The 27,219-nt window shown below is 40.2% G+C and overlaps 2 protein-coding genes across 4 annotated transcripts; both read right to left on the reverse strand.

Annotated features, from left to right (window-relative positions):
* Window positions 1–537: 537 nt before the first annotated feature.
* Window positions 538–8,788, reverse strand: kera (keratocan). 2 transcript variants are annotated; one of them, XM_074625247.1, is made up of 3 exons: window positions 8,339–8,788; window positions 1,631–2,505; window positions 538–1,462 (listed from the first exon to the last, which is right to left on the reverse strand). In XM_074625247.1, the coding sequence occupies exons 1-3, from the start codon at window positions 8,368–8,370 to the stop codon at window positions 1,293–1,295; spliced, it is 1,077 nt and encodes a 358-aa protein (XP_074481348.1). In that variant the 5' UTR covers window positions 8,371–8,788; the 3' UTR covers window positions 538–1,292. The 2 variants fall into 2 exon arrangements, with proteins under 2 accessions (XP_074481348.1, XP_074481350.1); XM_074625249.1 differs by lacking the exon at window positions 8,339–8,788 and adding an exon at window positions 4,318–4,415.
* A 7,125-nt stretch (window positions 8,789–15,913) lies between these two features.
* On the reverse strand, window positions 15,914–20,186 carry lum (lumican). 2 transcript variants are annotated; one of them, XM_074625958.1, is made up of 4 exons: window positions 20,154–20,186; window positions 19,790–19,868; window positions 18,010–18,885; window positions 15,914–17,208 (listed from the first exon to the last, which is right to left on the reverse strand). In XM_074625958.1, exons 1-4 carry the CDS (start codon window positions 20,169–20,171, stop codon window positions 17,054–17,056), a joined length of 1,128 nt encoding a protein of 375 aa, XP_074482059.1. In that variant the 5' UTR covers window positions 20,172–20,186; the 3' UTR covers window positions 15,914–17,053. The 2 variants fall into 2 exon arrangements, with proteins under 2 accessions (XP_074482059.1, XP_074482058.1); XM_074625957.1 differs by having other exon boundaries at window positions 18,010–18,888.
* Window positions 20,187–27,219: the final 7,033 nt, after the last annotated feature.

A 27,219-nucleotide genomic window follows, 5' to 3' on the forward strand; every position in this document is an offset into this window, starting at 1 on the left:
AGTAGCCCAAATGGGTGGAAACCAGCCCAATCTGGTAACACTGCATGTACAAAAGGTTATTTTCAATCTGTATGTTTTAAACATGCATATTGGCAGGTGGTGCAGGTCTTTTATTATTCTTGCTCAACTGTTTTGCACACGAAACCCTAAAAAAATTGACATATTAATCATATTTTTCATTTCGTCCCCAGGCAAATATAAGCTCTATCTGGAGACTTCAAACTTTTGGACAGAAGAACAAATGATTGGGAGTAGGAAGTTCTGATCCATGAATGTTATTTCACGGTAATGTAATTTCTTAGCTCAAAAGGGTGTGAACCGGTCATTCAAGACAGACGCACAAAACATTTGTGTTATAGCTACACAGTTCATCTAATGGGAGTCTACTGTTACTTGGTTTATTGGTTTATGTGGATGATGATCTACTGTATGTTCACTAGTATCATGTACAATTACATTTAGGTTACATTCAAATGTTATGTAAATGCTGTAGTTGTAAAAAAAAAAAAAAAGACAAAATTATACCGGGGTTCATTTTCAGATATTTTATTAAAATTGAAGACAATTCAAATTAAATCTCTAGCTCAGTCTATTCAGAAAAAAATTACCAGAATTAAAACACATGTTGGCATTTTTTAAAAACAGTTATCACATTTCTTTTGTATACAAAACATTAAGAAATATTGGCCATGAATATTCTTTTTTTCCTCCAATATTAAATAAATAGAAATTACCTACAGTAAATATTTGTAGAATCAAGAAACTTTCTGAAGTAAATAAGAAAAAAACTAGAACATAAGACCATTCATTTGGCTTCAAGTCTACAAGTATAAAGAAAAGGTTTTCCTGAAATAGTAGAAAAAAATGAAAACTGATATTTTGCCTACACATTCAAAAGTTTTGCCTCCTGCTCAAAGAAGCATAATGACAGAGTGCTCAACATGCCATTAACACATTTTGTTCTCCTATCCGTCAAAAATACTGACATGCTAAATTATAATCAGATTTTAATACAGATGTTTACACCAACATAAGGCACAACAACAGCATCGATAGAGTTCCTTGTTAATTTTGCACTTTCTTTTAGATTTTATTCAAATTTCACTGAAAAAAATCAATGTTTTCTTGAGCTGAAAGGAACTTTTCCCTAAATCACAGCAATAAAACAAGTTGATGCCAACTAGTGTCAAATATCTGAGCTTCACAAACATGCAAATATTCCTCAAGTCACTATTGTGTTGCATAGATTCACAGATCATCATCAGTTGTGGGACTTTAGGTGTAATCTTTCTTTAGATGACAATGGACCTCAGGAAACGGAAGCACAGAATGACATCCCTGGGAATTGGTGGCTTAATATCATTGCCATCCAGTCTGAGGTAGCGCAGTCGAGGAACACTGTCGTTGACGGACTCGTCCACATCGTCGACAGCGACAGGACAGATATTTGCGCCATTTACACCTGTAAATACACAAAGGCAATAAATTACTTACAATAACATTACAGGATACCTCTCTGATAAACAATCCTATTTAATAGAAGCATAGAAGAAACACTCTACAGCTCGAATGAATCCCTATAATCAGATAAAAAAACATTGGGTGCTTTGGGAAAATGTCACAGACTTACTTTTGATATTGTTGTGGTCGAGGTAAAGGTGCTCAAGGTCTGATGAAATGAAGGGAACCTCGGTGAGCTGGTTGTGGGACAGCTGCAAGTCCAAAATGCTGGAGACGTTAAACACATTTTTGGGAACTCCTCCGTTGACAAGCTTGTTGTGGTTGAGCCTCACAAATGCCACTTTTGGCAAACCTTTGAAGTAGTCATCTGGAATCTTCTCAATGTTGTTGCCGTCAAGGAAAAGCTGGGTAGTGGTGGGTGGCAAGCCAAGAGGCATGCTAGTCAGCTGGTTCTTGGCTAGATTGATCTGTACCAGATTGTTCAGACCCTTCAGGCTCACCTCAGTCACATCGTCATCCATCAGCTTGTTCCCCTGTAGGTCCAAGAGGTTAAGTTTATTCAGACCACTGAACACACGACCAGGGATCTTGGAGATGTGATTGCGAGAGAGACGCAGATGTTCCAGGCTGGCTGGCAGTGGAGATGGCACCGCGTTCAAGAGGTTGTCATCCATGTAGAGGTGCACAAGGTGAGGCATTGCACTTAGGACACCTTCTTCCACTCCCTTACTATTGATTTTGTTGCGGTTTAGGTTCAACCAGCGAAGCTGCGTGGCGTTACGCAGGGCATCAGCTGACAGGACTTCAATTAGATTGTTCTGCAGGTGGAGATACCATGTGTGTGGGGGGATGTTGGGGATGCTCTTCAGGGCTTTGTTGTCACAGTAGACAGCACGAGGGAAGTTGGGGGGACAGGTACACTCTTTAGGGCAGGCCTGGATCTGGGCCAGAAATTCCTCATAGGGCATATCCTGGCCGAGAACTTGCCCAACCAGGCACAAGGTGCAGAGAAGACTCAGGATAAGTGCCATTTCGATACCCAACCTATGATGGAAAGGGAGACAAAACAATATTATAGATACCTGTGTAATGTGCTACACAGTTACATTGGCTTTCAGACAGAAAAGGGAAAATAGACTGAATGCACTATATAAGATGTTGGAGGATTGGGGACTTTGAGGAATTGACCTTACGATTGGTTGCATTAGAACCTGTGTCTAGTTAGGCCTTTCATACGGTAGAAATCTAACCTACTGTCACTTTAAATCCTAAAGATCACGTGGCTAGCATCAAATGCAAATAAATCAGCTGACTAAAGGCACACGTGTTAAAAATCTGGCCCACCGCCAGTGTATGGCGCCTACTCTACCACTAATGTCATTATCATTAAATTCCCATGGCAGCTGCCAACAGAGCAGGCTAACTTGCTGTTTCTGGGTCATTTATTTGCCTGCTAATGTTACGTAAAGCTCCAAAGACAGGATGCAGAGCCAGGTCAACTTTAATTGCATTAGCGCAATCTTGAAGCTCAGACTTGAAGGCTTTGCATGTCAGTTGTAAAATGCACGTTATTCATCAGGCTTTGATTGCAACACTATGCCCTCCACACATTTCTAAGTCCACCTGCTGTGGTTTGTACAGCTGATACAATGATGCATGCAAACAAACCAGACAGGTCGCATGAAAAGGCGTATGAATGACACGATTAAGGCGCAAGGCATTTAGTGTGCACTAAGAACGCTGTTCTTGCTTTTGGCGTGCCATTTGTACGGCATGTAATCTGTACTGACTGCAATGTAAACGCATCTGTATATACGCTCAGAGTTAGTGACACAGAATAAAAAGTGGGAGTTTCAACCAGGAGACCCAGCCCATTCTCATTCCCAGGGCATCAAATACAGAGGCTCTGTCAAATGGCGCCAAGGCGCGTGATGCCAAATGTCAAGGGGCGTGACACCAAGCTAAGGGGCGGTATGTGACGAGTTGGCATGAGAATGTTTGGGAGACCGGTGTTTTGTTTTGTAAGTGACATTTGTCACGTTTTATCTGTAGCTGTGTCACGTTGTTTCCGTACGAATTTTGGATTGTTTGCATACTTATTGCAAACCCAACCATGATGTTTTTCCTAAACCTAACTAAGTGGTTTTGCTGCCTAAACCTAACTATGGACGTTACTGTAGTTTTGTTGCGTGGCGTAAAAATTACACACAAAAAGCAGCGTAGAAATAACATAAGAAAAGCCTAAAGTGCGTCCTGATGACTCGTAGAATGTCCTTTTAATCTCATGTCATTTATACGCCTTCCCGTGAGATGAGAACTGAATTCTTCTCCCTGTTAGGGATGACAGTGTAGGGAAAGTTCAGCTGGCCTGGTCCTAGCCACTGACAGGGGTAAAATGAGATGCAAAAGGTGGGATACAATAGATGCTATGTAACAGAGAAGCGCAAAAACAACAAAAAAAGGTGAAACGAACAAAATCTGAAGTCTGCTCCACCATCTTCTAGCCATCAATCTCTTAAGCTTCTCCTTGATTCCTCTCAGCTGCCATCTGGTGCTTGTTTAAATTCTTGATGCACTCCACGTTTGTCTGGAACTCATTTTGTGAAGCCGCCACGCTTTTCCAATGGATGGGCTCACTTCAAAGACAAAGCCGGCACACCTGTTTTGAGAGATGTGCCCCTGCTTTGTCACTGTACGGGGGCCAAATCTTCCTGACCCAGCGTTTGGACACGAGGTGTGGTGCAAATATTGAGCGTGATCCATGCTTCCATAAAGGTAAAACCCAATCACAACAACAATCTACCAAACTACCAACCCTGTCATCCAGAGGTATCAATATCCAGAAACCCATCTTACCTTAAACTCTGTAAATTCCTTCTTGCCTATGTCCTTCCTCAGCAAGTTATCAAGCGTTGTCCCAAACGATGAGGCTGTACCTCTCTCTGCCCTGTATTTGTACCACTAGTGTCCCGTGCCAACCTGTCACTCATGACGACACTAAAGCTTCTCTTGGCCAATGGGATTCTCCAAGGATCAAAGGTCATAATCCCATCGTGATGTATCGTGTGCTAAGCCTTTTCAGTACTTTAGACATGGCCCACTTACAAACAGGCTAATACAAGCCTATCTGTTCTTTGTTTCAGCCCATCCACCTTTGGATGGCATGCTTGACCTCTTTTAAACGCCACTCACAAATCTCTTGGTGTCCTTTGCCAACCTTTTGCGCTAATTGTGTGCTGTTCCATGGTGCGATCTGATCAGGATTCATTAATCTGTTTCATGCAAATTATAAAAATTTGAATAAACAGTGTTTGCAGTTAACGCAGAATGTGGGATAAACACACACACAAGTCCATGATTACAGCTCAGTATAATTGTGATGTACAGATGATCATCTCCAAATGCCAACAAGAGGCCATGCAGAGCGTCCACCGAGACTGTAAGCACATGATCACCAAAATGTTACTATTTTTACTTGGGAAGATGTGGCCTTGGTCTGATAAATCTTGGGTCAGATTTGGTGTAAATGTATACATTGACCATCCTGCCTTGTGCCACACAGACTAGTGGATAAGATGGATGGATCCCATTATACTGACCATAATTTGAATGCCACAGCATATTTAAAGTTACTACAAGGAACTTGCATTTTCGCAACAGCGAAACCGGATCTGAGTCTGTCCGTTGTGGGTTGGTCGCTACCAAAGGCCCCGCTGGAGTCTGATCTGAAGGAGTTTCTGGCGAACCTGCATGATTTCGTCTGATTTTGCACAGACTCAGAACCGGTGACACCAATGACAAGCATTAAGAATAACTATATAGAACTAGCCAATATTCTCACTGATGGTCTGGTTTGCTTATAGTAAGTTGTAGGTATATAGAGGGATCCGTCTTAAATTGAGACTGTTTCAAAACCAGTTAAAAACTCCTTCTAGTATGTGCATTTGCGTCTTGTCATGGCCACTGTTTAACTTACTTCGAATACCAGTAATTCCTGCAGGATATGGCTTGAAGCAAGTTGAAGGCTATGTGGCTTAAATTTACTTCAAAACTCTTTTGGTATCAAGTGGAGCATCATTTATATTTGGCTGAAAAATCTACGGGAACTGCAAGATGCCATGAAGTCAGAGTAGAGCATAGAAGGTGTTCTCAAGGTAGTGGTCATGGGAATCCTGTGCCCAATAAAGTCAGTGCAGTAAAGTAAGCAAAATTGACTATTATTATTGACTACTATTTACTATTGACTATTGTTTTCTGGCAAATTATGAGGATTTTGATGAGTACCTCAGTTTACATTGTTAGGAGGGAAGACACGTTGTTCGGGCTTGACACACACTCTACTTAAGTACAAAACATTGTCTGCAGACATGAAACGTGATGGTGTTAAGGAACGGAGGTCAGGCTTAATCTGGGGGGATTTTACTGCACGCTGACCAGGCAAATTGTTGTCGTACAAACTAGCCAGCGTCAGGATTGGTGACCCTTCTATTCACTTTAAATTGTGCTAATTTCCAGTGATGACGACAAAGGCTTGAGTGCAGCAGGATAATCCCAGCTGAGTTGTGTGAGGATGGGAGCAACACTGATCCAAGATCAGCCATGTAATCCCATCAGAGCTCCTCCTCTGTTTACCAAGGTGCGCTTGTGAACGGTGATGTAATCTTGCACGATCAATTACACATCCAGGCGTTAGACCTGAGCACATTTATAGGAACTGTACGTCAAAGACAAATTACTATCCAGATGAATGAAACACATGTTTGCATCAGTCGCTGTGCTGTCCTAACAAGCTTGGCTCGTCAGCTCAAAGTGACTGCACTTCTTTGCGTGCCACACCTTTATCTTTTAATTTAGCTATTAACAGATTATGCCTAATCCTTGTTCTTGAAGTTAAAGGTATAAAATGGATTTTGGAGCTCACAGTAAATTAAAGAAGACAAATGTCCTTGCATGTCTCTGAGCATGATGCAGATTGCTGTTGCTGAGTTACAGTTACTTGACATGCAACTCAGTGTGTTAAGCAACAAGATGGCCATCTTGTAACTCCTACACTAAGAATTTACGTCCACTCAGCCTCTCCTCTACTATTGCTAAATGTAGGCAGGAGGTTGGGGTGGATGGGTGGGTGAAAAGACACCGGACTTTTGCCCAGGAGACCGCTGTTCCTACCCCTTGTGAAACCAGAAGTCAACGTTGATTTATTTATCACATAACTTCCGTACTTAAATTACGCCACTTCGGGTGAGGCGTAACCATTTCCGGGTTGGCGTAACTTAACCACGATCTTTTCCTAATCCTAACTACAGTAAGTAGTTTTCTTGCCTAAACCTAACCAAGTCGATCTTTTCCTGATCCCAACCAAGTGGTTTTGTTGCCTAATCCTACTTTGTTTCCTGTGAAGATGAAGGTTCATTTTGAAAAGACTGCAGTGGAAATTGACGCTGGACATTTGTAGGAAAATGCTAGAAAAATAAGGAATAACTTTACCGCTGTATGAGAATACGTTGAACAGTTAAACAAGAAGCACGGGGTACCCCTATTGGACGGACTGGGGATGGCCTGTCAATATTCGCTCATTACATGCATAGTCACTTTCTCGTCACTTTCTCCGTCCATCGAATAACGCCACAGGTGGGTTTACATTGGAGTTAGTTGAAAGCACAGTTTGTCACATACTGTCGCTAATGGGCGCCTCCGTGCATCGGTTTCAGAAGCCGAGGGGCGCTGCCAATTCGGCACTGCCAAATCGGCACTGCCAAATCGGCACTGCCAAATCGGCGGTATTTGACAGGTTGGGAGTGAGAACGGGTTGGTGTGTGATTGACCAATCAGCGACGGTCATCCCTGCAAACTCCATCTCGAAAGTTCCAGTACTTTCAGAAAGAACTAACTCCCGACCAGGGCCTTTTTTGGGGGTGAAAAGGTCCCTGTACCTTTATTTAGACCCTGGTTCCTGCGGTCAAAATACAATTAATGAGGTGTAAATTGTTTTTATTTGGTTTAACTGAAACTGGGTGTGATTTGATAGAAACTGTTACTGATCCCATCTACACACAATAGATGGGGTGTCCTTCCAGTCTCATTACAACCCAATAATCATTAATAATGTGTGTCTAGATTTACGATTGAATATCCCAACTGTTGAAAATGGTGATTCAGGGCTTCACAAATCTCTGAAAAATGGAACATATATTACTGAAAACAAATGCTGGCTACAATCTGCCTGACAGGCTAAGGAGAAACACATGCAGAGGAATATGATAATGCTCATTTCCTGCCAGGGGCTTTGTGTTTGAGCCAGCTATGTTAATTATACTGCGGGTATGTATTTGCACTGCATGGTTTTTGCGGGATCGGTTCCAGTTGATGGCTTTGCTGAAATCCACTTCCATGACTTCGAGACATTTGGAAGAGTGTGCTTGGCTTACTGCATCCAGAGTTGAGAAAGCAACTGTGTTTATGGATAATTATTATGTGGAAAAAACAAGTTTGGCAGTTGAAAATGACTATCCAAGGTGTGTGTAATTTGCAAAGTTTGAACAGCTGCAGTTGATTTTTCTTAGTTAATTCATTTCTAAGCTTGATTTTAAAACTATTGCAAACTGATGGATTACAAGTGTCTATCACTCAATCTTGATCCTGATGTTAAGCATCCTAATTCATGAAATAAAGTGTGACTGAAAGAAAGCCCCGTTTTATTTGCAAGGTTACTTCACCTCTTTTACCTGCAAGCTCTGAAACAAGAGGCTTGCAAGTTGCACCACATAAAAGATCGATCCAATAAGATGCAAATCATCTGAAAAATGCAATATCCAAGCCTTTCACTCCCCCTCTCTCAAACAGATTTATGACTAAAGAAAGATAAGATCATCTTTACCTGCTGCTCCAATTGGTGTGAGTGGTCTGCATGCAGCCAGATGTGGTTTGTTGTTCTCCAGCTTCTCCAACAAATAGCTCTGTTGATTGTCCGCAGTGTCACCGTTTATCCCACTTGTAATTTTGATGGTTTGATTCCCCCAAGGCTGCACCTTGGACACCGGTTGAACCTGAGATGATGGAGCATATGTTTTTTTGGTGGGAGGACGATTGTGTGTGAGTTGGGATGTCCTTTGTGTTGCCTACTTTTCTGCCAGCCCAGCAGTTTTTTCCGCCTCTTTTCATTTTTTTGGGAGAAATGGAAGTGTGGTGTTAAGGGTGAAATTGTTGTCACTCCACCCAATTTAACCATTTGGTCTACTATGGAGGATTTGCTCTGTACCCAGGGGGATGGGTGCACGACCATTTTATGGCTCATTTAGCTCACAGGCCTCAGGGTGTGTTTACTAGGCTGTCAGGTGAGGTTAGAGAGGAGCTTAGAGGGGTTTGCGCTCACACCCAACTTTTTACAGGAAAATTCCCTGTTTTTTTGTTTTTTTTTAACAACCCGAGTCTTCTTTTTGTAGTTTTTCCCATCATGCCGATCAGGGATAATATATTACTCACCGACGTCACTGAGAATTTACACCTGGTCATTGCCAGAAACAGCTTCACAATACAACACTGTGTAGAACAGGAGCCCCAGACCACTAAAGCACTTATTTGGAAGTAAAAGTTCAACTTGACTAGTTTTATGTGGCTCGCCCATACTGTAATATATCATGGAAAATGGTAATGGCAGTAAACCTTTTGTAGTTTGATGCTTTCTGATGTGTAGCCAAAGATGAAGAGCTAACTAAAACCGCATGTGTGCACATCAGTATTTTAAAAATATGTATGCCTACTGTACTGTTTTTCCAGGGTTTCTTTTGTATTTGAAGTGCTATCTGCAAGGGTGCTCCTGTTTTGTAGTTGCTCCTCATTGTTTTTGAGAAATTTTGCTACAAACGTTCGTGGTTCCCAGATGATGAAATGTAATTACTTTGGTGATCCCCCTGATATTTCCTCTGGTGCCACCATGAGGTTGACATTTTGTGGTTTTGAGTGAAATGTCTTGACAACTATTGGATGGATTGCAATGCAATTTGGTAGGATAAATGATGCTAACACGCTTAAATACATGATAAACATTATATGTATATATATATATATATATATAAAAAAAAAATATATATATATATATATATACACTCACAAGGTATGTTCAAGGTGTACCTAATAAAGTGGCCGGTGCTAGTACCGGGTGGTCTTCTGCTGCTGTAGCCCATCTGCTTCAAGGTTGGACGTGTTGTGCATTCAGAGATGGTATTCTGCATACCTTGGTTGTAACGAGTGGTTATTTGAGTTACTGTTGCCTTTGTATCATCTCGAACCACTCTTCCCATTCTCCTCTGACATCTGACATCAACAAGGCATTTCCGTCCACACAACTGCCGCTCACTGGATATTTTCTCTTTTTCGGACCATTCTCTGTAAACCCTAGAGATGGTTGTGCGTGAAAATCCCAGTAGATCAGCAGTTTTTTAAATACTCAGACCAGCCCGTCTGGCACCAACAACCATGCCACGTTCAAAGTCACTTAAGTCCCTTTTCTTCCCCATTCTGATGCTCGGTTTGAACTTCAGCAAGTCGTCTTCACCACCTCTAGATGCCTAAATGCATTGAGTTACTGCCATGTGATTGGCTGATTAGCTATTTGTGTTAACAAGCAATTGAACAGGTGTGCCAAATAAAATGGCCGGTGAGTGTATATATATATACACCTTTTTTTTTTGCCCCTGCCCCTCAGACAGCCTGAGTTCGCCAGTAGTTTCGTTGTTATATGGATGTATGGTTGGGTGATACCAATCAAATGTATTGACTGATACTAAGTAGTTTAAGGTATTTTTTTTTTTTTTGTGACGCTGATGAGGTGTTCACTGCTTTATAGACGCTCCTTTTCCAATGATTGTGTATGCAAACAATGTTTTTTGGGCTGGTGTGCGTCACATAATGAACGTGGCCACTAGCCTACGCCGAAATCGCTTCACATCCCAGTGTCATTCTTGGGGGAAACCCAGGTCGTATTTGTTAGAATTTGCGACATGATGTTTCTACTATCTGGAATCAAACCTTTATCCTTTATTGGTTGGTGATAAACCTTTAAATTGGTGTTACTGTCCCATAAATATGTGAATTTATTCTTCTTAAAAAAAACTTGAATTTTATTTGATATTAAGAGCAGGAAAGTTTAGTTTACTACATCCAAAGAACCTTGGAAGATGGATTGGGTTAATGCCTTCTTGCCCTCTTCCTCTTCCTGGCCGTGTGCGTGTCTGCGTTAAGGCCACAGATGGGACATCTGGAACCCATGTCTACACTTTTGGGGACAAGGGGGAGAAATAGAGACATGCACAAGCGATAGGGAGAGAGCTTGAAAGAAGAGAGAGAACTGAAAAGCGTCGAGTTGAGTAAAAAAGAGACAAGATCAGAGTGATGATGGATGGACACAGAGTATGAATAACAACAGACGTAAAGAGATAGATGGTCTGGACTGAAGGATGTTCTTTTGAGTTTTGCTGCCTGGCTGCAAACACCTGATTATACTTTCACTCCCCGTCTCAAGCAAGAGGATGTGAGGCTTACGGCTTTATAAAAGGACTTTATTGTCTAGACAGCAGCAGGAGCTCCACTCAGGACTTAAATAAGGGCGACCCAGGAGGAAGAGGAGGAAATTGTCCTAGATTGGGAATCGGTACAAATGACTGTATAAAAACATGTGAAATGTGAAAAAAGTTGTTAAAACAAACATGTAATATGTTGTAATGGTAGTAGTAGTGAGTGGACTGCTAATATTTTTACCTCCCGACTTGTATTGGATGGCATAGAGAAGTATTGGGTATCTAAAGTACCTCTAAGACATACGACTATTGACTTTACATAAGTGGGTCAAACTTGAAGTAAAACTCAACTTTACAGCTGGATCTAATTACAAACACCTAGCAGGAATCAAATGGAAACATCTGGAAGCCATTTACATAATGACTATAAATGCCTCAAACCCAATCAACTAACCTGCCATCTTTAAATAGTGTCTGCTCTAATAAGAAACTCTTGACTAATACTCTCAGAAGAAACAAGTGGTTCCAGCACATGTGGTGCACATCAGCCAGGATTAGGGGCGTTGTTACAGTTAGTGCAGCTTTGCAAGGGCGCTGTTGATACTGTAAATGTCAAGTAATACACCCAAAGACAGGGACTGTGAATCTTTGCTCCTGATTTATGATCCACAGTGTCAATGCATATATATCACAAGGAACACAGGGTTGTAGTGTAGTAGTACTAGTTTCAAGGGTACACACTTTTCTCTGTTATCTCTCTTGTCTTTAAGCATATTTTTTCAAATCTTATGATTCCAAAAAGTGAACAACTTGTGTATTTTGAGAATAATCTATTTTGGCTTCCAGACTTTTTGGACACTGATACTCTTTGGAACACATGAACTGATAATGAAAAGCAGACTTTTTAAGTTTTGACAGTATCCAGAGACTTTTTTCTGATGATGGAGGCACGATGCGGTCCAGTTTAGTGGACATCATTTATTACTGAATAATACAACACGACATGCAGCTGCAGTTAAATCTCAAAGTAAGGGTGCGTTCCAATACCCATACTACCATACTATTTAGTATGCCAGGAAAAGATTTTCTATCCCAATACATAGTATGTCAAATGCACTACGCCGAAAATACTAGGACGTCCTATTACATCCGGTCGCATTTTGCAGTATGCAAGTAAGCATGCTTTTCTGGTTATTCTGACCCACAATCTTCTGCGCAGCGGAAGATAAGTCACAAAACCATAACCAAAAAAAAAGTTTATTCAAGTGTGCCATTAGTGCACTTTTTTAAAACTTAAAATAAGAGCATATACCTTCAGTTTACTTTTTATGTACTTATCAGAGATATACTTAACAAAAAGCATACATAAGTATACTGACAAGTATACAGAAAAGTCAAAGTATACTCCGCTTATACTGACAAGTATACAGAAAAGTCTAAGTATACTCCGCTTATACTGACAAGTATACAGAAAAGTCTAAGTATACTTGGCTCATACTGACAAGTATACAGACAAGTCTAAGTATACTTGGCTAATACTGACAAGTATACAGAAAAGTCTAAGTATACTTGGCTAATACTGACAAGTATACAGAAAAGTCGAAGTATACTTGGCTCACACTGACAAGTATACAGACAAGTCTAAGTATACTTGGCTTATACTGACAAGTATACAGAAAAGTCGAAGTATACTTGGCTCATACTGACAAGTATACAGAAAAGTCGAAGTATACTTGGCTTATAGGCCTACATAAAGGTATACTTGGCTTGTTGTTGTGCTTACTTTTTGATACAGTAGCCTTTTAAAGTGTTTGAGACTGAGCCGCAGAGAGAGACAGATGACAGATGGCAAAACAGATATATGAGCAAGATGGTCAAAGTCCAAGGCGCAATGTTATGATGAAGTAGTATGTTCCGATTGTATGCATACTGCATGGAACAGTACACAGCTGCAGTACGTACTAAAAGTAAAAAGAAAAAGTATGCGATTTGGAACATAGCCTGAGAGTCCACAACATTGTGGATTAGTTAAATGTTCATAAAAAGCTATAAATATTCAAAATACGGATTGTACAGCAACTGCAGTATCGTCTCTTATTCACATCTGTTGATGTGCTCTTATAAATAAAAAAAATTACTTGCGCCAAAAAAATATTTTAAACACCAACATCAATTCCACATGAAGAAATATTCATCCTTCTTACTAGGAAATTGGAAGGTACCCTTTTGAAAGATGGTGCAGAAACCAAAAGGAATGTGCTGATTTGAATGTTTTATTTCCCTTTGGCACACCATGAAACACATTTCACAGACTCCTCCAATCACAAGACTATAAACACCTCACCCCCACGAAGGGGCCAAAAACCTGAGCAGAATTATTATTATTCCTCTCCAATTGTTCTGAAGTGACCTGTTGAGATGCAAAACAATGGAAAAAAAGATGTTTATCTATGGTCTGCTCTGCAAGAAAATAGCCCAAAAGACCTTTTGATGAACCTGCATGAATCGTTCTTAAATACGGAGGGTTTTTAGAGAAATGATAACATTTATCACTGTTGACCACAAATGACCCAATAAGCCAAATATTCAGCCTGTAGCATATCTTATTGGAAATGCTAAGGACAATCCTCTCTTAAGCAAACGTTAACTGTTTGTATCGAAGCTCCACAGGGAAGCTTTACTGAAAAAAGTACTTTGAAATCATCATGGGATATCTGTGGTTTCTGTCTGAGACAGTTGGAAGGGTAGATTTACAAAGAAAATATCCTAAAGCTGCAGTATCGAGAAAAACCCTGCAACCCCTGCATCCCTCCAGGACCAGCAGGTTTTTTTGTTTCACTCTACAGCTACATTGAAACGTAGGACAGAACGAAGATGATAGGTTCTCTATGTAAAGTAACTACTTGAGAGACACAAAGTGAAATCTGGGGCATACAAGATACAGATGAAGACCACAAGGTACGGCTGCTTGAAAACAGTCAGGCCATGAGTGTAAACAAGCCTCGGAGAATAAATAAATGCATCTTCCATCTATCTTAAAAACTGTATTTTTCTCTTTTGTAAATCACAGGAAACATTGTGACTTCATCCCAAATATTTAGGCCAGAAAGGAAGACGGTAGCTGCCAAAAATGACAGCATACTCCAAAGAGTAAGTAATATTCTGCAACTAATCATGTCCTGTCGTAATGCTCAAAGATATACTGCAGTCTTTCCCAAAGACTGGGTCGCAAGAGCTTTATCAGGGTTGCCAAATAAATTTGCAGAATTTCTTCCGTCGTCTTTTATTTAAGATTTATATCTGGTGTACACCTTTGAGCCACATGAGGAAGCCTGAATGTTCGTATTGTTCTGATAATTGTAGCCTACTGAAAACATTGTATCTGATATGAAAGGCTAGCGTACATTCTGTTTGTTTTACTGATGAGAGGAAAAAAACAAGAGCCTGTCAACTCCGACTAAATCATAGACTGTATAAAATATGGACGTAGTCTCTGTGACGTCACCAATAGGTTTCTGAAGAGCTGTTGTGAAGCTAAAAGTGGGTGGCTCCGGTCGCGCCATCTTGGCAGTGACGACACAGCCTAACTCATGGCTAATCCAAAAATGGGCAAAGAGGTGGATCGTCGGCGTAGCTGAGGCGGGACCAGGTGACGCAGTAGAGCAGACAGTTCAGAACTGGGAAATTATAGAGACCAAAACTGTTTTTTGTACCCGGCTGTAAGGTTTATTTCTGCAGTAAAGTCAGGCATTTTATCATGGAGGTCTATGGCCTAAAGTGGCCATTTGATGAACTGCAGTTTTTGGCACTTCCATGTCCTTTCTCAGCACCAGAGGTTGTCGCTTGGCTTAAATGCATTTATTTGGTCTCTTTCATAAAGTAGTTAACATGTGTATATGTTTTGAATAACATGCATAAAATTCGAAGTTGTGATTTATCACATGTATATCTCTTCAAAATGGCTGGTTTACCTTTTCAAGATGGCAGTAAAAATGATCAGGACCGTTCATTTACGCACAAATTTGCTCTTCTCATGGTTTATAGATAAGGCCTCTTGTGAATTGGGTCAGGATGGTTTGTCATTTTTAAAAAGTGGGTCCCCAGAAAAAAAAGTTTGGGAAACACTGATATACTTTATTATCTCTGTAGACAAGACTGAGTGTAGATTGTATGTTGTTCCTAAAACCAGCCTATAAGAGAGAAGTTTCTAATGGTTATTATTCATAGTCACCTATGTTTTGATCCACTATACAATACGATTCTTAGTGTTCTAGGTTTGGCTGCAGTAAATTGTCAGTGACATCAATGGAGAGAATTGCAATCATAACCAAAGAATACCCAATTTTGGTTACTTCATACCACTTAGGCATACTTTATAAACACTTCATACTGTGCAACTAATGGTTTTATTATACCAGCCAAATGTATTTTGTTGGCAACCCCAAAGTTGTCTTTATTATGGATTTATAAAGAATATAGGATTTGCTAACAATTAATAAACCATTATTTATAAAGCCTTTATGAAGGATGCCTTGTTAAAAAGTGGTACACAAATTACATTTTAGCAAATTTTCATCAGCAAATAAAGTCAATATACCGTAGAGTTAATTACATTTATGCTGAATCAAATAAGATAACTTTATCAATTTGTTTCCATACATGCTCAAAATTAATTACAGCAGGCTTAAAAAGCGGATATCATACAAATATGTTGGAAACATAGTTTATTCAACTGTGTTTGGTTTCCTCACAGCAAATCAGTTACCGAGTCAAAGGCCACAAAAGAAATCACGATAAAATTAAAAATGCGCTAAACAAAAATGTGATATTCTAATAACAAAACTTCAACCAACATGACACTGCTGCCAGGTTGACTTTGTACCGGTAAGAAGCATTTTATCCAACATGGTGAACAACGACGTAACAATGAGAGCAGCTTAACTGCAAAAGCTGTAGTTTATTATCAAAGAATGGTACCATTGGCTGCATGCAAGTAATGCAAATGTATACAAATCAGCATGAAAGTGGACAGCTAGAAATTTGGTAAAGAAACATTTTGACTCGTGATTTCTAGAAAACATCATCCTGTCATCTCAAGGTTTAACAGAGAAAGCAGTTTCAAGGGTAATACCAATGTCTTTTAATCATGTGTCATTAATTGTGCTACTCTTTAACAATAAGTTCTTCAGAAACAGATAAGTCCTACTTAAATTGAGCTTTAAGGTTATTTCCAAGAAAATGGAAATTTCTTTGTTTGGTATATATATATTTTATAGTTCAGAGATGTCAATCAGTGGGACATCATGGTAGACACGGACACAACACAAGTAAATAACACTGGTATTTTCCTTAAAACCACTTTGATTCATTCAAGATGTTGAAAAATGTGACTCCTATGTAACTGCTATTTTACATTTGTTCATCAGGCATTATACACTGAAATCTGAGTACACAGTCCTTTTTTGCTGGTCCTTTGCACAGCAATGGATTTTACGGATTGTACCGACCTTATAATATACATGCTAAACATTGGAACATACAAGACAGACAACAAAATAACGATTGACGACTGAATGGAGACATTAGAGCCATTGTTTACTCCATTGTGTCTGTATTCAATATCATCAAATGCATGTTTGGAATGTTTAAAGTGTGTGTTTTTATTCAAAGCATGTGAATTCATTCACTTTTGGTCCTTTACAATTTTTTTTTTTGTCTTTTTCCTCCCTTTTGCCTTCATGTTTATTTGAACAATAAGAGTATTCATTCATATCTAGAGCCGAATATTTAAAACACTTGTTTTGGTGCTTGATAAATTTAATTTCATGTTTGGCGAGATAGGTTGATAGCTTGTCTTTCCATCTATTGTATCTCAAATTTGCCCAGCTCTTGATTCATTCAAGATATGTATTCAATTAAGGAAGAAGCTATTACAGTATCTCACATTTTCGTATGTGCAAGGACATGTGAGTACAACGACAGGAGGGATATTACGGCATTTAAATCCAGAAGGCTTTTGGCTGAACTGTGTCATGGTAGTGGGGAAGGGTGAAAGATCATAGGTTTGAGGGAGGTCCTTATTCAAACATGATATCTGTAGCAACGCGCAGGCAAGTGGAGTAGTCGGGAGGCAGGCTGGTCTGTGTGATGTTGTTGGCGTCCAGACGCAGATGCTTCAGGTGGGAAAACTTGACAGGTGTAATGATCTTGCAGAAACTTGCCAGCTCAAACTCTGCGGAGAATCGAAAACATAGAGAAAATTATGGAAATTGGTAGAAAAACTAAATAAGGAAAAGTCATTATATACCTTTTCAACCCCCTAATACTGGGGTTCAAAGGTACCCTGTGGAGCTTTTGACCACTAGTAGGACACATGTGATACACCTAGACTGTATATAAGAAGTGGACATAGTAACTTGCTTTATGGTCTATTTGACTCTAAATGGGACCATAATTTACTAAATGAACATCATGCTGTATTGAAGAAGACTTTAAACTAGCGATTGAGACCATAAACTCATGTTTACAATGTTTACTGAGGTAATAAATCAAGTGAGAAGTAGGCTCATTTTCTCATAGACTTCTATACAATCAGACTTCTTTTTGCAACCAGAGGAGTCACCCCCTGCTGGCTATTAGAAAGAATGCAAGTTTAAGGCACTTCAGCATTGGCTTAACTTCTCAGAACCGGATGTTGCCCACTGGTGATTCACATTCTTGTGGCTTCATGCCATTCTGCTGATCGTCAGTCATTGGCGATAACGAACAAAGGAACAACGCAATGCACCTGCAAAGGCTGCAAGACTGCAAGCTAGCGAACATGGATGTAAACAATGCGCAATTTGAAATATTCAAGTAGAACGTCTTATGAGGAAGGGAATGCAGTAAGCACTTTTGTCAGATGATGTTTTGGTGTGACATACTAAATGTAGACATAACATTAAGTGATCTCCACAAGGCACCTTTAAGAGAATAAGACATTTAGAGTTGAACAATGCTTTTAAGAGAGTAATGATGGCCGGTTGCCACTCACTGTTGATCTCGTTAGCTTGGAGGTAGAGTTGCTCCAGTTGCTCGTTGATCTCAGGGATGGACTTCAGTTTGTTGAAAGACAGGTCTAGCTCCACCAGTGATGAAACATTGAACACTCCAGCAGGGAGTCCGGAGTCCACCAACTTGTTGTGGGAGATCCTCAGGTACTGCAGCGCGGGCAGCTTGTTCAGGTAACCTGCTCCGACACTGTCAATTTCGTTGAAGTCAGCGTAGAGGATTTCCAGCGAACTAGGGACTCCGGCTGGCAGCTTCTTCAGCTTGTTGTGGCTCACATCCAGGGACAGCATCTTCTTCGGCCCTTTGAAGGCCCCCCCGATGGCGTCGGAGCTCAGCTGATTGTACTGAAGGTTGACGGAGGTCAAGTTCTCCTTGTCAGACAAGAGTCCGGAGGGGAACTTGGTTATCTTGTTGTGCATCATCTTCAGCTCATCAAGGGACTTTGAGGGAGGGATGATGGGCTCCGTCAGGTTGTTGTTGCTGAAGAACAGCTTCTCCAGGGCTGTGAGCTTGTCGATTGTGCCCTTTGCTACCTTAGAATTGACTATCTGGTTGTTGTCAAGCACCAGCCAGCGAAGTCCATCAGTGACATTATCAAACACTCCCGCCCTGATCTCTTCTATCTGGTTGTTCTGCAGGTACAGGTACTTGATCCCTGTTGGGACCATGGGAACAACCTTGAGCTTGCGGCTGTCACAATACATGGCGCTGGGGAAGTTGATTGGGCAGTCGCATTCTCGATCACAGTTGGGCCCTGAGGGTCCTAGCATGGACACAGGCTGGTAGTCATAGTCATAATACTGGCACAAGGCCACGCTGACCATTACGGCCAACAGGGGTGCACGTAGTGGGAACATGACTTCTGGGGAGTCAACAGACAGAAGGGAAGGGGAGGCAAGGAATATGATATAAATGTTAGAGGGGTCAAGAGCAACAAAATGTTCACTAATAACAGAAATGAGACATAAATGGAGTTGTTTTGTTGAAGACTCATACGTAGGTAAGAATTCTGGTGGCAAAATGGGACGAAAGAACTATAAAACATATGATCCGCCCATATAATCGGTCAAGAGTTCATGTCAACCCATTGGAGACCGATGAGTCCTAGATTCCTTGATTCAATTATCCGTGTCGAGCCACATCATTACAGCTGTAGCTTGAACCAAACTGCTCCCAGCACCAGTTCATCTATCATCTTGATACATTTCTACATAAACTGAGCGAAATAATGCAACACAGATGTTCCAAGATAAATACTACACCAATCTTCAACATATGTTTTATGTATAAAACACTACATAAAGGGATTTTTTGTCCATTCTTTATAAACAATGAAGCAAACACAGAACAATGAACTAAAACCACATTTTAGGATCATGGCTGTACAACATCAACCCTGCAGACAATGCAAAACCAAGATGATTCATTCCAGACACATAAAAAATGCAGATAGAAACTGGATCCAAGAGCAACAGATTGAAGTCTGAAGTCACCGAAATCTGTGTAACAGTCCTAAAACAGGCACTGCAGATCTGTGTAAGCATGCAAGATTAATGCTAATACACTGTTTTTCTATAAATAATATGCAAATCATCCACTTATGTTTTGTTCCATGCACTGGTATTCTTTCCTTCTCTGTTGCAGCACTAGCCACTGACCAAAAGCCTAGCGGTGACAGCTGATTAATCCCATCCGGAAAACAGAAATAAAGAGTGATAATCAAACAGGAAATCACAAATCCATGCCTCCCCATGCAAGCTTACCTGTGGCTTTCTCTCTTCGTGTGCGTGGGGTTGAGGGCCAGTAGGTAAGATCAGTGTGGTGTTCAAAAACTGGAGGTCTCTGGAGAAAAACACAGAAGGAAAGAAGGAGAGAGGGGGAGGAGAGAGAGAGAGAGAGAGAAAGGGGGGTAGATGGAGAGGCAGAGAGGGAGGAGGAGAGGCTTCTTCAGCAAACTGGAGTCAGGTCGTCATGTAAATTGAAGGTGTCATCAGTATGAATATCTAGGGGAGCATCATCCAAAATCTGCTGTTTACTAACCAAGAGCAGGTGCAACAAGGAACGGGAATATTACACCACAAAAAAAGCTAAAAAAAATAAATAAATGTATGATGGTCTTAATATTACCTCCACCTTTTCTAGCATTTATCACCTTTACAGACACTTCTTCTGGTAAAAAGTGTGTAAGAAGAAACTCAAGTTGAAGTTGGGGAGGATGTTTTGATGGAAAAATCTAAAAAGTAGGAGACGCTAAGTGTGGAAAAATGTGAAAACGATCTCTGGCAGCCATTTCACCCAGACGCTCGTTGTGAAGAGGAATAAATTTACCTCTCGAGCTGTGAATAAGGCTTTGGAAAATCTGACAGAAAAGGTTAGGAGACGGCCAGAGAAGACTTACATAACCTTTGACGCAAACATTTCTTCTCCTTTGTTTTTGACCAAAGGCAATGCACTTTAGGTGAAAGGTAGCAGATTCAATTCATCCCACATGTCTCTGCTATGAGTTATTCTACTTTTCATTCTTACACCCCAACATTTTTCTATTCTCCACAGGCCCTGCAATCACCCTCTGACAATTGACCACAATGGACAAGGGTGGTGTTTTACTCATCTGATAGGTGCAGTTGAGGAAGGGGGTGGGGGAGACGAATGGCCAAATGTTTCTCCCATTTGTTGGTGGACGTCCATCACACCATCACAGCATGCTGGGAATTGACGCCTGGATTTAATTGGTCGCAGTGCGGTCTGTTACTCTACTCACATACCGCTCTTAAAGACCGTCTCGGACGCATTTCTCGTGTGTGGAAAACTTTCATACTTCACATTCTAACCCAAGATATCTGATTTCCCAAGATATTTCTCCCACACCAGGCAATCAGTTTAGCAGTCATTTCGACTGCCTTTTTAGAATTGTTATGTCCTTGCTTGCATCTGCAGACTCGTTTGACTCCCTGAATCAACTTTTTCATTGACTTCTGCATTTTAAAGAAATGGCCAATTGGCTTTGATAACATATTACTCACTCGATTGGGTCTATCTAACTATAAAGCCAGTTCTGTCTCTCTGTGTGTCCTTTGCATATCTCAAGAACCGTTCATCCGATCTACTTCACACTTGGTGGGTGTATTGCTGGGGACCCAAGGACGTGCAGTGTCAATTTTGACACCCAACTTTGAATAAACAAGCGATAGCGCTCTGTGCAGCAGCAAGGGCGAGGTCCAAGCAATCTGCCTGCTCCAAATGAGCACGCATTCCGAACGGCCGATGCACTACTAAGTTTGAAATCTTATTTCAACCTGAATATACAGATACAGTGAAACAAAATGGAAGAAGAATGAGGCCTGAAGGGCAGCTTTAGGCTTGTGTTGATTGGCCCAAAGGATGCTTTTGCAGACTCCCCATGCGTCCCCAAAATCTCAACTGTGTTGAAAAAGACTGGAATGTTGCTTTAATGTAGACGTGGGGAAAGTGAATGGAAACAGTATGAAGTCCAAAACAAACAGTTTGTCATTTAAGTACACAAAGCATTTCAAAACCTCCACAATGAAAAAGCAAGTAGTAATTTCCAACAGTCATCTAAGCAAACTTAATGCATCTCAGAGTTTTGTTGTGACAAGGTGAAAAATGTCCTACAACTATTTCCTCTTTCTGTAGCCAATTCTGACCCATTCAGTGAAGCCACATCTTTAATTCTCTCTTTTGTTCTCCATCTGTAGCCTATTTCTCTTTCTCTGGCTCATTTCTCTCTTGAGAACGTTGCATCTGAATAATAGATAAGAGGAGACTCTTTTTAACCTCTTTTTACTCCCTCACATGTGTCTCCACTGACATTCAGTGATAGATGCTTTAAGAGTCAATGCCCCAAAGGCCGTGTGAGCAAGTCATTAGTATTGTTGGGTCAATAGTTAAATAGTTAAAGGTCACTCAACACATGTACCAAAACTTTTTAGACTCTACAAATCTGAGTTCACTCAGTGGGTTTCAAGATCAAGTCATATATTTTTTATCATAAATACTATATTCTTTAACCTTATGTCATGATATTTGCTAATTGTAAGAGTTGACTAACACTGCCTGAACTCTCCATTAAAATAACTGATTGGTGCATAATGGCATGGACACCAAGGGCTGCAAAGATGCATTGGTGTTGAATTTATGTCCTCCACATTCAGGATAAAGAAGGCTGCACTTTGGAAGATCCAACCCTTGATATACACCTAACATGCTACCTGCCCAGTGCAAAATTGACGGGGATGGACGTAGATGTTTTGTCCAACTAAAGTCATGTGGACACTATTTTTTTTTATTGAGGGGAATATATCAGTTTTTTTAAAATATCTGTATACATGTAGACAGAGCCTTAGCTAACTCTATGAACAACATCTTTCACATTTAATCTATTGTTGTCAAACTATTAATTAGAGCCACTTTAAATATAGGAATATGCTAATTTATGCTATTTTTAATTTATTTTTTACTTGCTATCTGTACATTTTGAAGGGCAAAGAATGGGCAAACCCCTCACACTGAATATAAAGAGATTCCCATTGGTCAAGACACTTTTCACATTTGATCCCTTCATCAGGAAACTTCCCCAAAATATTTATTTCTTTGAGGTTGGTGTGTTTTTACCTCTGTTACTGGCAGCGTTTTTTGTGTGAACCCAGATTTAAGCTGTTCCAGACCGTTCGTAGAGTGAAGGCTGGAAAACAGTCACTTTGCTTAGTCACACTGCTTCTCCTCCTCCTCCTCCAGTGTGTTGATGTCTGCCTCATGCTCTCACATCCTTTCCATTAGGCCAGATGGCAGACATTGGCTCTCCGCACTGTTTTCCTAATACTTTTGTTTGTACTTCACTGTAACTTGTTTGATTTCCCTGTAGTAATGCCAAATAATGAATTATATTAAAACATAAATTCATGGAACCTCAGATACAGACGTTTCCCATGCATTGAGAATATCTGAGGGGCCGACCCAGATAGATCTAGACCTTTTCTTCATTTTGTTTTGTCTTTCAAAAGTCAAATAATGAAAGTTATATTCAACAAACTCAGTTTGCAGCCCCTTGTTTGTGCTTTCTTTTGATCTCAGTGCGTTGCAAGTAGTTATTGCATTATGTAAAAGGAGGCCTGCAATGTTACTGACATGATTTAAAGCTACGTCAGCTCAATCTGCAGCTCTGTATAGTTTTTAACTGCTTTCAATCTAAAGGATTTTACACACCGGGGGCGTGACGAATAAACGACATGAAAATGCTTAATACTCGTCTGCGAATATTATATGTCTAGGGCTTTTACTGTAAAAGAACGGAAGGAGTGGGTCTGGTCTGCGTTGCCTTTATCAAGGTTGAAAGGAGTAATAAAGTTTGCCGTCCTGGTTCGGACTACAGAGCCTCTGTGTTGTTGTTTCATAAATATAGGCATAGTGTGATTGGTTGATGTTTTTAATTGCAGTGCGAAAGCTCAGAAAAATTGACTTTGTTTCGAAAAAAACAATGCCGCTTTTTCGTTGCGTAAAGGCATGGTCACATTTGCCTATCGTCATGACTATCACCTGCCGAGGTATTTTTCGATCTGAAAGTACATCAAAATTGAACTCCACATGAATGCAAAGATGAGAATTTGCTTCGCAACTGGAACAGACGTCGCCCCTTCACTTGCATAGAATGGAAGTAAACGGAAGCAACTGTTAATTTCGGGCATTTGTGTGACCGTGCCTTAATATTCGCGTTTTGTGTGAAAGTACTTATGACAAAAACAACAGTTTGAAAAAATATATTGACGTAAAATGAATCGTACAAAAACAAAAAAACGCTGCTGTGTGTAAAGGCCTTTAGTTTGCTGGTCTAAAAGAACAAAAACAATATATTTTCTCATGTGGTATCCTGTTGTTTAGTGATCTGTAGAGAGTTTTTTTCCTTCTTACTTTTCTAGTTTAGAAAATGGGGATGCTAAAGCAAAGTGTGGCAATTTCACAGTTTCAACAATCAAAGCAGGAAAAGCAGGAAAATCGAGGGTGGTGCTCAGACAGTTAAAGCATTTCTTGTTGTTGCATCTCAGTGAAGTTTAAGTGTAGAAATGTTGGTGTTCTTCAAAGGATGTTATCTCACTTTATCTGAGTCCTAGAATTTCCACTACCGTGACATATTTCCCAATCTGAATATTGATGGATTTATCCTAAATTTGGAACACATAATTTGACTTTTATATTATATCTTTATGAAAACTATGAAAATGGCAGCGGTCCGGAATATGTATTTTTGACCCCAAGAGGTAAACTATAGACAAAATCCCCAGATAAAGGAGAAAATAGAGTGCTTGCAGCTTTCCACATGGCGTACACACAATCCACATTGTGCTCTTCATCTGTAACTTGCCAAAATGTTTATTTCTCTGAGGGTTGGCGTTCCTGGCAGTGTTTTGGTGAACCAGATTGAAGCTGTTACTGTTCATTTCGCTTAGTCATCCTGCTTCCTCCCCTCAAATGTGCTCTGACTGACTTTTAATCACTGTTTTTCTCGTAATTTATTCGTCCTATTACAGTAATTTTGCCGAGTTCCTTGTTATAATGCCAAAGTGATGGATGACATCCTCGAACAAAAACGTTAGAGGTTTAGTTTTCTGATTTCAAGTCTGATGATTATTTCCATCCTTTCCAAAGAATAACGTTCACAACAAAGCAATTTAGTTGTATTCAATACATATATGATTGCAGACTTCTTTTTATCAGGGACAGAGTGGCTAATCGGGAGAATCGGAAAGAATCAGCTCACCTTTTGTGCAGGCTGTGGGGACTGACTCCTAATGAAGAATTGAGAGCAGCTTGGTGCATTTCCCCTCTTGGCCAATCAGGATGTGACGACGCCCTTTCTCCTTTAAGAGAGGTGGGGAACTACACACTAAGGGCACGCTGATCCTTCCTTGATTTAATGCAACCCATATTTCAACAGATATTGTCAGCCATAAACCCTGGTCTTTAGGCCTTTTTCTTTGCTGTCTTAATTTGTCTGATTGAGGGTGATTTTGAGCATACTGAAACCCATTTGAAATGAATATTAAAATAACACCTTTCCACTAGATTACCTGCATAAGGTCAGACCTTAGTGCTATGTGTGCAATAATTTGTCCATAGGCTTTATTTTGTTTATTTTTTGGTAGCAACCTGTCAATCACAAGGTAGCCACGCCCTAAATCATACTCTGCTTTATGGTCTATTTGACTCCAAATGGGACCATAACTTACTAAATGAACATCATGCTGTATTGATGAAGACTTGAAACTAATAATTGAGACCATAAACTCATGTTTACAATGTTTACTGAGGTAATAAATCAAGTGAGAGTAGGCTCATTTTCCCATAGACTTCTATACAATCAGACTTCTTTTTGCAACCAGAGGAGTCGCCCCCTGCTGGCTGTTAGAAAGAATGCAAGTTTAAGACACTTCAGCATTGGCTTCACTTTTCAGACCCGGAGGTTTTTTAATGACAACTTGTTAATACTAAACCATTTGTTTTAAAGTTTTCAATCCTGTTTCCACTGTAGCTGCCCAAAAGCTGAAATCAACAGTTGTCTTGTCAGTTGTTTTGACAGCTGCTGGCCAGAAATGAAAAGCCTGCTTTTGTCATCCTTTGTCTGTAATAAAGGAACCATTAGTAAACATTTTGAGAGGTAAATCTGTACCTGTTATCTTTGTAAACTGCATATGCTATAACGGAAAGAATGCAGGCGTAGCAACAGTAACTAAGGGGAACAGGGCTTGACAGGTGGTCAATTCTTATTTTGTGGAATGAAACCAGTAAATTATACTAAAAGTTCATTTCTGTAACGTATATGATGTCATGAGATTAACATTTTCATAATATTTTAACTATTTTATTTACCTTTATTTACCTTTATATATCTTTTCTGCAAAATATTACCATTTGATTATTTTAACTCCAAGGTTTGACTGCACTGAATATATATATATACATTATTATAGATAGAGCATACATAAAAACGGACATGTTAAACAATCTGTCACGTGTAAAAGTGCAGTGTAAACTATCTTCTCTGGATTTTTCTTCCTTGTCAACACCACATGCAGACACATTTACGGATACATAAATACGAGCACATGAGCAAACAACAAAACTTTACAACTACACATGCAAGTGCCCTGACATGAGGCACGCAGGATGCATGCAAGCATATTAGCAAACGGCTATTCTTGGACGTCTTGGCACAGACACACAGAGGCTTCTAATAAACTCTCAGACAGCACCCAGACACCACCTTCTGTTCCTACCATGTGGCCATGTGGTAAGCACTGCATGTGCTTTAAACCGGAGAGTCATCCCCGGGCAGGCCAAGTGATTCTCTCACCTTGTAACTCATGGGCTCAACATGTGCTGCATACGAGAGATACTAAAATCCGCTTTACACAACAGACCTTTGTACTTTTAAATTACCTGCATCACACAAATCATTTTCTTACAACCCCTAAATTAAAGGATAAAGCTATTGCTTTCATATCAAATCTCATGCACAGTAATAACAGGGTTTAACACTTTGTTGTGGTGGTGACAGGAGGATTTGCTTGAGGAATTTAGTATGATATTACAGGTATAAGCCCAGGTTTTTGTGTGGATTTGCAGATTGAAATCTGCATAAACGTGTGACACATCAGCTCTTCGGCAGGATCTCACCAGGCTTTACTCTCGACACGGTGGAGCAGCTCAGCTTACTTTGGTTGCATAAGCCTACCTCACCCTACAATCACATGTGCATGTGAAAACACACTAAGCAATGAGTGTACGGTATGAGCAAATATGCTCCGAATTAAGTCGTTGGAAACATATTTGCACACAACTGCCTTTTCTCCAACTTCTTCTTAACTGAAACCTTGCAGACACCTCCATCTTCATGCACCAACTCACATAACTATACTGGCAACGGACCTAAAGTAATAAGTGCTTATGGTCTAGGGAAGATAGATGTCTGTTCAGGAGATCAAGTTGCATCGTGCTTTTGCAAGTGTGTGTTTCAAGGGGGGGGAGAGACAAAGAATATAAAGTGCTGTACTAATATCCACCACATGGGGGCAACAGATTGAAGTACATTCACGTTGCTGTATTAAACAGACTCTGAGGTGCTGCTGGGATGAGAGCCAGCACTCAAACACTGAAGCTTTTCAGTCTGTCTGAAAAAAAA

This window comes from Sebastes fasciatus, chromosome 23, assembly GCF_043250625.1.
Source record: "Sebastes fasciatus isolate fSebFas1 chromosome 23, fSebFas1.pri, whole genome shotgun sequence".
In the NCBI taxonomy this organism is placed as follows: domain Eukaryota; kingdom Metazoa; phylum Chordata; class Actinopteri; order Perciformes; family Sebastidae; genus Sebastes; species Sebastes fasciatus.